This window comes from Musca domestica, unplaced genomic scaffold, assembly GCF_030504385.1.
Source record: "Musca domestica strain aabys unplaced genomic scaffold, Musca_domestica.polishedcontigs.V.1.1 1, whole genome shotgun sequence".
NCBI lineage: Eukaryota > Metazoa > Arthropoda > Insecta > Diptera > Muscidae > Musca > Musca domestica.
Window position 1 is genome coordinate 29,242,294 of NW_026712114.1, and position 12,993 is coordinate 29,255,286.

General features: G+C 36.6%; 2 protein-coding genes across 6 annotated transcripts in view; one reads left to right on the forward strand and one right to left on the reverse strand.

Annotated features, from left to right (window-relative positions):
• The window catches only part of LOC101901279 (autophagy-related protein 16), a 342,937-nt gene that overhangs the window by 30,515 nt on the left and 299,429 nt on the right, over positions 1–12,993 (forward strand). The window lies entirely within an intron of this gene.
• LOC131802087 (uncharacterized) overlaps positions 1–12,993 on the reverse strand; it is a 125,520-nt gene that overhangs the window by 8,118 nt on the left and 104,409 nt on the right. For both annotated transcript variants that reach the window (XM_059121455.1, XM_059121451.1), the window contains exon 6: positions 357–608. In XM_059121455.1, the coding sequence (XP_058977438.1) occupies positions 357–608 (252 nt within the window). The remainder of the gene's footprint in view (positions 1–356; positions 609–12,993) is intronic.

The window sequence follows — 12,993 nt, forward strand, 5'->3', positions numbered from 1 at the left end:
TTGTTGCATTAAAGTTTTTCACTGCTACTTGACTTGGCTTATTCTACTCTTAGCCATTGAAAATCACCGAGCACCATATTAACGATATCGCCTAATATTGCTTCTAATCACATTAAATGCGTTCTGTTTTGCGATGGTTTTTACTATGTTACAACCTCCACATCACTGTCGTCGATGAGCACATCAAACATTGGCAATGTCATGAAAATACTTTGACCATGATCAGCCTGCTTGCCAGTGTCATCATTATCTTTGCCGTTTAAAGTTCGTCCTCCATTGCATCACTTTTGTGTTGGCGTTTTTCGCTTCTACTGTTCTCTTCTCTTTTGTCTTGTCTTACACACAACACCACTTACCTGTATGGCGAATTTATACATAAATCACGGCACTCATCAATGCTGCCAACATCCTGATATACGGAATCGACCGTTTTCAATATTCTGCCCGATAAACGCTTGAATTCGCATAATTTATTTGGTTCTTCGGCACAATTGTTCTCCAGATAATCGATGCCATCTTGACTTTGGAATGCACTGGTGCCAGCCAATGTAATACGATCCATTTCAGATAATTCACAAATATTTGTGGCACGATAATAGTTGGCCGATCTGTAATGAGGTAGAAGATGGGAGAAGAAGAAACATTAAATTGGTGTTAGAGAACATGTTTGAATGTTGTGTTACTATAATTATTGTCATTTAAAGGGATAACTATGTATTGATTTGGCCTGTTTTAATAGTCGATATGATCAGGGAACAAATAGTTCAGCACAAGTAAATGTAATGGATTCGAGATGTACAATTAATGACAGGGTGAAAAAACTGCAACCAACTTCACTCTGCTGTCATTTCTAAGACACTAAGACAGCTGTCAAAATTATTCTAGTAACAGCTCATTATATTGTTTACAAGGGAACAAAAGCATTTCGGTGAGAATTTTAAAGAAAAAAAGTTATTCGTGATGGAATTCAAGCGTGATAGTGTGATTTCTTTATATTTGGCTGGAAAACCACAAGTGGCTATCGTTAGAGCACTCCAGCATTTAAATGTGAATACATATTTTGTGTCTCGTACCATCGCTCGTTACCGCGATATGGGTAGCGTAGCCCGGCGTCAAGAAAGTGGAGGGAAGAAAACAGCAATATCAACAGGAATGGTTCGAAAAGTAAAGAAGCGACTAGATCGAAACCCCCGTCGCAGTGGCCGAAAAATGGCTCGTGAGCTGAACATATCACAATATTCCATTCGGCAAATATTGAAAAATTAGCTCGGGGTAAAGCCATTGAAATTCCAAAAAGTGCAAAAACTTACACCACAACAGAAAGAAAATAGACTCAAAGGAGCTAAAGAGTTGCTTCGCTTGGCCGAAAATGGTGAACTACCGAATTTGGTTTGCTCCGATGAGAAAACATTCGTTGTCCAGCAGTTTGTAAACAAACAAAATTATCGTGTTCACTTGCCAAAGAGGTCAGTTGAAAATGTGCACCTTCGGTTGGCCACTAGAACTCAAGCGCCGGCCATGGTGAGGGTGTGGGCCACCATAACTGCCGATGGTCGCTCTCCGCCCGTATTTATCGACCGTGGCATCAGAATAAATGCCGAATATTATCGAACTCAGCACGCGACACCCAAGAAAGTTACAAAATGAGGTTCCTCGCTTCATTTCCAGCTCACAATGGCCACCAAAATCTCCGTATACCAATCCGTTGAACTATTGTGGCTGGAGTATTTTAGAAAGCAAGGTTGCGCTAAAAAATACCAAATGTCGATCACCTAAAGCAAGCGCTTCGCCTGGAATGGGCCAAAATACCGTAGGGCAACATTCGGGCAGCATGTGACGGTTTCATTGGCCGTTTGAAGGTCATAATTCGTGCCAAAGGTGACCCATTCGAACAAATATAAATTTATTCTAAAATTTGATGCTATTTCCGACATTTTTTGCCTTCATTCAATAAAATTAATAATTATGGAGTTTGACTTTGCTGAAGTTTTTTATCTCACCCTGTATTCATAATTTAGCTTCTGATTCATTTTGATTATATTACGTTACCCTCCTTTAAATAAACCATTCATCTACAGCTTCATAAATTATGAATATCACTGATCATAGTTTGACTTATGACACACCTACAAATTATAGCCAAATATACTGACTGTAATAACCCTGACTTTCTCGCCAGACAGTAATTGTAGGACTTTTGCAACATTGTTGCAAGAAAATAATAAAACATCTTGGTTTTCGAAACCAAGAGCGCACCCATTTAACTAGGACCAAACGGATGGCCTATTTATTGCCAGCAGACATTTATATCTGTACTGTAGTCAATAAAATCAACCCCTCAAGACATGAAATGAAATAATAAAATACATTTTTAAAAGCTGTTTATTATTTAACCTCTGTGTGTGTGCAATGGAAGTTATAACAGACTCCAGCAGCAACAACAATAATATACATAAAAACAGCTTATTAAAAAATGTAAGCTCTAGTTCCCATTGCAATAAAGAACAGAAATAACAAACAAGTTGCAAAAAAAAAAAAAATCCCAGTTGCACATAAGCATATGCCATATGGTGGAAATATGTTGACTCCATGTGCAGGGGACGGGAAAAGGTTCTCTGGATAAGATCTCCAAAGATTTCAACAATTTTTTTTGCAAAATGTGCACCGACACGTTTTCAGCTAGGGTAATTTAGCAAACGCATTTTCTTAGCCGTAATGAACAGTGGGATAGAGTTGGCAAAAAAAGAAATATTTTTGAATAAATAAATTTCCATTTCTTAACAAATACAGGGTGAGATAAAAAAAAAACTGCAACAAAGTCAAAAGCCATAATTTTTACTTTTTTTTAATTTTATTGAATGAAAGCAAAAATGTCGGAAATAGCATCAAATTTTAGTATAAGTTTAGATTTGTTCGAATTGGTCACATTTGACACGAATTATGGCCTTCAAACTGCCAATGACACGCTGTCCGAATGTTGCTCTGCGGTATTTTGTCCCATTCCCGGCGAAGCGCTTGCTTGAGGTGATCGACACTTTGGTATTTTTTAGTGCCAACCTTGCTTTCCAAAATACTCCAGACACAATAGTCCAACGGTATGGTATCCGGAGATTTTGGTGGCCATTGTGCGCTGGAAATAAAATAAGGAACCTCATTTTGTAACCATTCTTGGATGGCTCGTGCTGTGTGACATGGTGCTGAGTCCTGTTGGAATGTCCAAGACCTGCGGCCAAAAAGTTTGCGTGCCTAAGGCTTTAATAATATTTCGCGATAATATTCGGCATTTATTTTGATGCCACGATCGATTAATTCGAGCGGAGAGCGACCATCGTCTGTTATGGCGGCCAACATTATCACCATGACCGGCGCTTGAGTTCTGGTGGCCTTCAGTTGGCCTCTGTGGCAAGTAAACACTATAATTTTGTTTGCGTACAAACTGCTGGACAACGAATGTTTTCTGATCGGAGAAAACCAAATTCGGCAGTTCACCACTTTTGGCCAAGCGAAGCAACTCTTTAGCTCGTTTTCTTTCAGTTGCGGTGTAAGTCTTGGCACTTTTTGGAATTTTAATGTCTTTACCCCGAGCTCATTTTTCAATATTTGCCGAATGGTATATTGCGATATGTTTAGCTCATGAGCAATTTTCGGCCACTGCGAGGGTTTCGATCAAGTCGCTTCTTCACTTTTCGAACCATTTCTGCTGATGTTGCTGTTTTCTTCCGTCCGCTTCCTTAATGTCGCTGTTTCCAGTATCACGGTAACGAGCGATGGTACGAGACACAAACGATTTGTTCACATTTAAATGATGGAGTTCTCTAACGATAGCCACTTGTGGTTTTCCAGCCAAATATAAAGAAAGCACACTATCACGCTTGAATTCCATCACGAATAACTTTTTTCTGGAAAATTCTCACCAAAATGCTTTTGTACGCTTGTAAACAATATAATGGGCTGTCACTGGAATAATTTTAACAGCAATCGGACTAGTGGCTTAGAAATCACAGCAGTCTGAAGTTGGTTGCAGTTTCTCATCTCACCCTGTATTTAAACAGATCTCTACGAAATTTGAATAACTGAATTGCTTTCTCCTTTAAAACGAAAATTTTAGGAACTAAAGATGTTGCTTTCCTTGGATGGAAGCCCTTCACAGTGATTGATGTCCAGCATAACTGAAAAGAAATTTTAGACTCCGAAGCCAGACAATCGATCAATTCGAATTCATTAAAGAATGTTTCTAAAATTACCCAATAATTTCTGTGATCTTTGCTATATTTTATTCCTTACTAAAATTTAAAAAAAAAAAACTTCCACTGTGCCAAAAAATTCCTGCCACACGCTCTCCAGCAGATACATCCCTTGAAACATTTCAACTTAAATTGGCCAATTGCAAGTGGCAACTTCAATGAATCAATTCAACAAATGCCGCCAACTTGCAACTGTTTCTTAACTTAGGCATTCGTGAAGAAAAAATAAGCATCTGGTGTTGAAATGATTTATTTAATAAATAAAAAGAAAACTCACACACCAGTACCACCGAGAGATCTTCCACAACAAGATGAAGAAGGTCCCTAAGGTACTTATTATATGTCTGAATGCATGTATGTGGAGTAGAGTAGTACGACATGCCGTTGCAGCAACAGCGTCAGTTGAAAAGAAAATTACAGGTTAAATGTGGCACGAATATTTATGTGAATCGAACTTTAATGAATTTAATTAATTTTCATTATAAGTCACCGGTGATTTATAATATTTATGTGCGTGTGTGAGCTATTTAAAATTGTGTTATTGCGAAAAAAATGGGACGACGATGTGCCCGATAATAATGGTAAAAATCTGCAGATGAACGTGACCTGTATAGGAATTGTTTTTTTCGTTATTAGCTATATTTAATATTACATTAAAAGATAATTTTAAAATTGCTATAAATAGCGTGTGTGTATGTGATTTGATATTGGCTGGCACAATCTTTAATTAGGGTCGTCTATGCAATGAATATCTACAGGGTGAGATGAAAAAAACTGCAACCAATTTTAGACTGCTGTCATTTCTAAGCTACTCGTCCGACAGCTGTTAAAATTATTCCAGTGACAGCCCATTATATTGTTTAAAAGCGTACCAAGGCATTTTGGTGAGAATTTTCTAGAAAAAAAAGTTATTCGTGATGGAATTCAAGCGTGATAGTGTGCTTTCTTTATATTTGGCTGGAACCACAAGTGGCTATCGTTAGAGCTCTCCACCATTTAAATATAAATCTTTCGTGTCTCGTACCATTGCTCGTTACCGTGATACTGGTAGCGTAGCCCGACGTCAAGGAAGTGGACGGAAGAAAACAGCAACATCAGCAGAATGGTTCGAAAAGTAAAGAAGCGACTTGATCGAAACTCGCGTTGCAGTGGCCGAAAAATGGCTCGTGAGCTGAACATATCGCAATATTCAATTTGGCAATATTGACAAATGAGATCGGTGTAAATCCATTGAAATTCCAAAAAGTACAAGAACTTACACCGGAACAGAAAGAAAATTGACTCAAAAGAGCTGAAGAGATGCTTCGCTGGGCCAAAGTGGTGAACTGGTTTTATCGGATGAGAAAACATTCGTTGTCCAGCAGTTTGTAACAAACAAAATGATCGTGTTTACTTGCCAAAGAGGTCAGCTGAAAATGTGCACCTTCGGTTGGCCACCAGAGCTCATGCGCGGCCACGGTGATGGTGTGGGCCGCCATAACAGCCGATGGTCACTCTCCACCCGTGGCACTAGAATAAATGCCGAATATTATCGCGAAAATATTCTGGAGGGTGTATTAAAGTCTTGGCCGCAGACCTTGGACATTCTAACAGGACTCAGCACCATCGCATTCAGCACGCGCCACCCAAGAATGGTTACAAAATGAGGTTCCTCGCTTCATTACCAGCGCACAATGGCCACCAAAATCTCCGTATACCAATCCGTTGGACTATTGTGTCTGGAGTATTTTGGAAAGCAAAGTTGGCACCAAAAATACCAAAGTGTCGATCACCTCAAGCAAGCGCTTCGCGAAAATATTCTGGAGGGTGTATTAAAGTCTTGGCCGCAGACTTTGGACATTCTAACAGGACTCAGCACCATCGCATTCAGCACGCGCCACCCAAGAATGGTTACAAAATGAGGTTCCTCTCTTCATTACCAGCGTACAATGGACACCAAAATCTCCGGATACCAATCCGTTGGACTATTGTGTCTGGAGTATTTTGGAAAGCAAAGTTGGCACCAAAAAATACCAAAGTGTCGATCACCTCAAGCAAGCGCTTCGCCGGGAATGGGCCAAAATACCACAGAGCAACATTCGGGCAGTTTGTGATGGTTTCATTGGTCGTTAAAAGGCCATAATTCGTTCTAAAAGTGACCAATTCGAACAAATCTAAACTTATTCTAAAATTTGATGCTATTTCCGATTTTTTTGCTTTCATTCAATTAAATAAAAAAAATTTAAAAATTATGGCTTTTGACTTTGTTTCAGTTTAATATATATTTTATTTATAAGGATATACGAAAATGTCATAGGATGGAGTAGCCATGTCGAACTCCAAACTAAATATATCCACCAAAGTATAGTTGAGGTTTAATAATTAATTAAACAAATATTTTATAGTTTGTGAAACAAAAAATTGTAAAAGTTTGCGAAAGTTGAGATATTATTGGATCTAGCTGACGCAGATTTTCAAATCAGGGCAAAATATATATATTTGTAATATATAGTAATTATAATAATTATTTTCATTTTTCTCTTTTCAGGTATGTTGACATTTCTTTTTTACATTTTAAGTAAGTTGAAAGTAATTAATTTTTTCTTAATCCCAAAATTATATTTTCTATTTATTCATTGTAATATACCGCCACACATCGTGAAAAAATGATTATGAATAGCCTTAGGCTATAACCATGCATACTATATAGGAGGGTGTGGTTCTCAAGGAATTTTACCTTTTTACTGTATTTTAATTTTTTAAGGTGTTCTTCACCAACCCTAAAAGTTCCTTGCATACTTTTAGGCTACACAAAATAAATTCTTTGAAGAATACATACACCTAACCTACCCAAACGTTAATTCCCCACACCATCTAACTTCCAAAACAAACATTAATTGAATTTAGTAGCTCTCCAGTGAAAAACTGTAACACCAGAGATGATTATCAAAACAACTTCCTGGATTACATGTGGGCGTTGTGGTGCATAAGCATATCATCATTGTCGTTGCTTTGTTGTATATATTTCCATCTCCCAGTCTTTTTTTAATGTTGGATGTTGTTTGCTCGTTACCTCCGAAAAAATACATTTCTTTGGCTGCTACACAATAGCAAAATGTCCCGTAAGACTCTAAATAAAAATTGAACATTTGTTGTTTGCCATGCTAAAAGAAAAACACAGCAACAACAACAATCTGTGATAATATCACAAATTTCTTTAAATATAAATTGTGGAAAAATATTTTCCATGTGCAATGGTTGGAGGAGACGAATAACTGGACAAATAAGACCACACAGAAAGTTTTATATGGGGAGCTAATAAAATATGCCGAGGTGATTTGACAATTTTGGGAAAAGGTATTGGAAATTTAGGCAAGGATCATATAATTCCTTCAGTATTTGAAAGGCTACTAAAGAGGATTATGTGGCTACTACTACTACTAAAGAGGGCATGTTACGTATCGAGTCAATTCTCTCATACGTTCGGTTTTATGGCATATTAATATACAGGAAAGTTGACGTATTTTTAAAATTAATTTTTAAATACTTGTAGATTTTCCGTTGAAAGCAGAGGCTGGTGAAGGCTAGGGTACTTGAAGTCATAAGTATTTCAGTTGCTAAAGTAATTTTCTACGCTAGTTTTAAGTAGAAGGGCAAGTCTCTTATACGCTACATGTATTCTTGTGAACAAACGCATTTATTATCCGATTGAGATTCACATTTATTATTCGATTGAGATGAAATTTTGCAAACAATATTTATTTGGCCCAAGGACGAACCCTATTGAAATTGATGACAGTCGTCTCAGATTTAGATATAGCTCTCATATATCTTCAACCTATTTCGGGTTAATTGTGCATCAAATGGTTAATAAAAGTCCAAATGACCTGTATTTTGGTTCACACCGAATTCAGTCTAGAAGCAAGTAATAGATATAGTTATAGCTCTCATATATATGTTTTATTCGATTTGGGGTTATAAGTCCCTCACATACGTAATATGCACTCCACAACAATGATATTTGGTACCGGACATCAGATAGTTCTCGAAATTACCTCTGTCAAATTTTATGGAAATCGGTTCCGATTATGATGTAACTCCCATATATATCTTTATCCGATGGACTGAATTTTGGCAATTACGACTGAATTCATCCTATGAACCAGTACTTCAAATTTGGTGTAAATCGGTCCATATATAGCTATGGCTCCCATATATATGTTTCATCCGATTTGAGGTTTAAAGTCCTTCACAAGCGTAATATGCATTTCACAACAATGATCTTCGGTTTCAGATAGCAGATACAGCTCTGAAATAAGTATATTAGATCGGTTCAGATTTGGATATAGCTCCCATATATATCCTCAACCGATTTTGGGTCAATTGTGCACCAAATAGCCAATATCAGTATATATGACCTGAATTTTGGCATATCCGATCAAATGCAATCTAGAAGAAAGTACATTAAGTTTGGTGAAAATCGATTCAGATACAGATATAGCCCCCAAATATATTTTCCATCCGATTTGGTGTTTAAATGTCTCGAATTCGTAATATGCATTTGACAACAATGTTATTTGCTACCAGTTATCAGATACAGGCTAGAAATACCTGCCAAATTATATCAAGATCGGTTCAGATTTGGATAAGGCCCCATAAATATCTTCAACCGATTTCGGGTTAATTGTGCACCAAATGACCAATATACCAATTTTGGTATATCCGACCGAATTTAGTCTAGAAGCAAGTACATCGCATTCGGAGAAAATCTGTTCAGATATAGCTATAGCTCCTATATATATTTCATCCGATTTGGTGTTTAAGACCCTCAAATTCGGACTCCAAATGGAGTGAATATCGAGATGTACATTTCCATTTTGTGCAACTCGGCTCCGATATGCATTTGTTTAATATAATCCTTCTCGAAGTGATATCATGTACTCTATCGCAAGCTATAACTGCTTTAAAGCCAGATTTTGATAAATTTTTTTGTTGTGGGAGCTCTACTAAATATGCATAGTGGTGTAGGGTATCATATAGTCGGTCCCGTCCGACTTTTTACTTTTCCTTACTGGTCTAGTGGATAGAATAGTAGACTGGTCGCCATATTTTACTGAAGATGTGTCTGACCCACGTTTCGTTTCGATGACTATTTCTAAATTTTAGCTGTCATATTGGTACACATAGTTGTGTGGGTCGTTGCTTGGAACATTTTACCACGAGTCAAGACCATCGTGAGTGAAATCACATAATTCCTATTTCCTATGAATTACATACCAACCGCCACTATCCAATAGTTTGCTCCAGTTCTAACAACAAAATCATTCAATCGATTTTTATTTGTTCAACAGACAGTTAGCTAGTTATATTTCGTTCAAATTGAAAAGATAGCTTCGAAAAAAAGGTACACAAAAGTAATAAAAATGAGAATTGGAATCCCGCTTTGCCATTTGATTAGCTAACAAACGCAAAGGAGATATGGCGGTGATGTTATAACACTCTAGGCCAAAAATATTATTTTACAACCCCATTGAAGCCAAACGATGATCGGCTTCGTCATTGATGCTGGTGACCGAAATTGCCAAAAGACACCTTCTGTCTTTGGAAAATGTAAAATAAGTCGAACAACAAAAATCAATGGCCATGCAAAATGATCGAACAACAACCATTTGATATTGATACGCTTTAGTTTCGTTGCGTTTTTAGCTGTTATACTTTTTTCAGCTTTTAATTGACAGAAATAAATGTTATTGACAATCGTTCATTGGCATAAGAATGCTATTTAAGGCGTTCTTTTTGGTCGTTCTCTCGCTCCTTACTCGCTGTGTGCGTGTGTCTGTACTGTGGCTGTTTACAGTTGTCATGATATTGCAACATTGATAGGCATATTTTGTTCTTTCACTGTTGTTTCCTTGGCTTTTGAACATTTCCTTATCGCCATCTACGACCATTCTTCAATGGATGGTAGGAAGAAAGGTAAGCAGGCAAACCTGGCCTGCTTGACCATCATCATCAATGCCGCAAACTGTAGCAAGGTCTTCGGCCAGCCATGCCATGAAGTTGCTTTGGAGCACCGAATAAAATTGTTACAATTTTATGTACAAGGACGTTAAGAACCGTTTTATGGCCATATCGCTCGAAATGTGTTTTTGTGCTTGTTTTTTTTTTTTTTTGTCGAAGAGAAATGCATTCAATGCGAAAAAGAAGAAATTTCATTGAACGTTATATTGACTTGTGCTCTTCTTTGCAAGATACATTCAATCGATTATGTTTATGGTTTATGTTTTTGGTGTATTGGAAAACGTAACGATTTGAGGTGATGTTCTTTGTTAGGTTTAATAAAAAGCATTGGTTTATGCATTACTTATATGGGGGTCTAACATTGGTTTTCTACCCCACAATCAAATATATAGAATATTGATTACATAAGACCCATTCCATCACATTCATGATTCCATATTAATTTTGTCATCAGAACTGTTGGCGTTCAAAGTACAGTCACTGGCACTTTGTCCATATGCGTTGTGTCAGACTGTCACTACTTGGTACTGCTTCAGTATTAACCCAATCGCCGCGGTAGGATCTCAAGACGTTTAAGGAATCAGCAGGCCAAAATTGATGAGCGTAAAATGTTTAATAAAATATCGAAACTGCCTTTGCAACGAATTGCTTAGTAATTTCCAGTTTTAATTACTCAGCATATCAGCAATTCAAACTGTCTGAGTTCAGAAAGAAATCAGTGTTTTTTTGGAGGTGAGTTCTTGTAGAGTGCCCGACATATTTTCTAAACGAAATTTCCAATGCAATATACTTATTCTTTGTTCCAACGAAATAAAAAAGAAATCAACAACATGAACCATAAAGTATTTTTACTTGACTATACTCCTAGTGACCTAGAACATCGGATGTATTATCATAATAGAATTATGCATATATTCCATATTTCCAAGGAAAAAATCGTTATTCCAAATAGGTCAGATATTTCTAGGTGTCGCGGATTTTAAGATCATATTTCCAAAGATTCTAAAAATTATTTTTCAAGGAAATTGTAGATTGGAATAAAAAAAATATTTTGGTCCTTGTGGCCCGGTTGGCTTGTAATATTAACACCTTCCAAGGATATTGTGCTTCGCAGATTTTTTCCCAGTTCCCCAGTATTTTTGCTTTTTTGTCGATTTTTTATATATATATACAGGGTGAGATGAAAAAACTGCAGCCAACTTCAGACTGCTGTCATTTCTAAGCCACTTGTCCGACAGCTGTTAAAATTATTCCAGTGACAGCTGATTATATTGTTTACAAGCGTACAAAAGCATTTTGGTGAGAATTTTTCAGAAAAAAGTTATTCGTGATGGAATTCAAGTGTGACAGTGTGATTTCTTTATATTTGGCTGAAAAAACCACAAGAGGCTATCGTTAGAGCACTCCAGCATTTAAATGTGAATGAATCTTTTGTGTCTCGTACCATAGCCCGATATCAAGGAAGTGGACGGAAGAAAACAGCAACATCAGCAGAAATAGTTCGAAAAGTAAAGAAGGGACTTGATCGAAACCCGCGTCGCAGTGGCCGAAAAATGGGCTCGTAAGCTGAACATATCGCAATATTCCATTCGGCAAATATTGAAAAATGGGCTCGGGGTAAAGCCATTGAAATTCCAAAAAGTGGAAGAACTTACACCGCAACAGAAAGAAAAAAGACTCAAAAGAGTGCTTGGCTGAAGGTGGTGAAATGCTGAATTTGGTTTTCTCCGATGAGAAATCATTCGTTGTTTACTTTCGAAAGAGGAAAATGTGCACCTTTGGTTGACCACCAGAACTCAAGCGCCGGCCATTGTGATGGTGTGGGCCGCCATAACAGCCGATGGTCGCTCTCTGCTCGTATTAATCGACTATGGCATCAGAATAAATGCAGAATATTATCGCGTGTGACGGTTTCATTGGCCGTTTGAAGGTCATAATGTGCGCCAAAGGTGGCCAATTTGCACAAATCTAAATTTATTCTAAAAAAATTGATGCTATATCCGACATTTTTTGCTTTCATTCAATAACATTTAAAAAAAATGTTAACATTATGGCGTTTGACTTTGTTGTACTTTATTTTCTCATTCCGTATTTTTATAGGGCTTTTAGACTTACGGATTTTCTAAGATACATTTTCAATTGTCTAAAGGCCTTTCGCATTTTTGAAAATGTCGTTTCAAAGGTCTTTTGGACTTCGCGTATTTTTAAATATTTTTTTAAAGACTTATCTATTACTTTTGGATCTCATGATTTTCTTTCAGAAATATTTCTTCGCCAAAGTGGTTATGAGTCTTCTGGATTTTTAAAATATTATTTTCAAAACTTCTACATTTCGTGCGTTTTTATAAATATTTATTTCAAATACTTTTAGATACGGTGGTTACTTGAAATCATTTTTCGAAAAACTTAAAAATCATGGATTTTGTAAATATTTATTTCAAATAACTTTCAAAAAATTTTGATTTTTTTTTTTTTCAAAAAATGTACAACTCGTGGATTTAAAAAATCAAATACTTGTAGGTACCGTGGATTTTTAGAGCATATTTCCAAAGATTCTAAAAATTGTTTACGTTTTAAAAATATTTTTGCAGAAACTTGTAGACCGGAATAAAAAAATATTTTGGTCCTCGTGGATATTTTTAGCCCTGGTGGCTTTTAATATTAAAACTTTCCAAAGATTTTATGCTTCGCAGATTATTTTCCCAGTTCCCCAGTAAAAATATAAAGACATTCTGTGTTAGAATTTTTA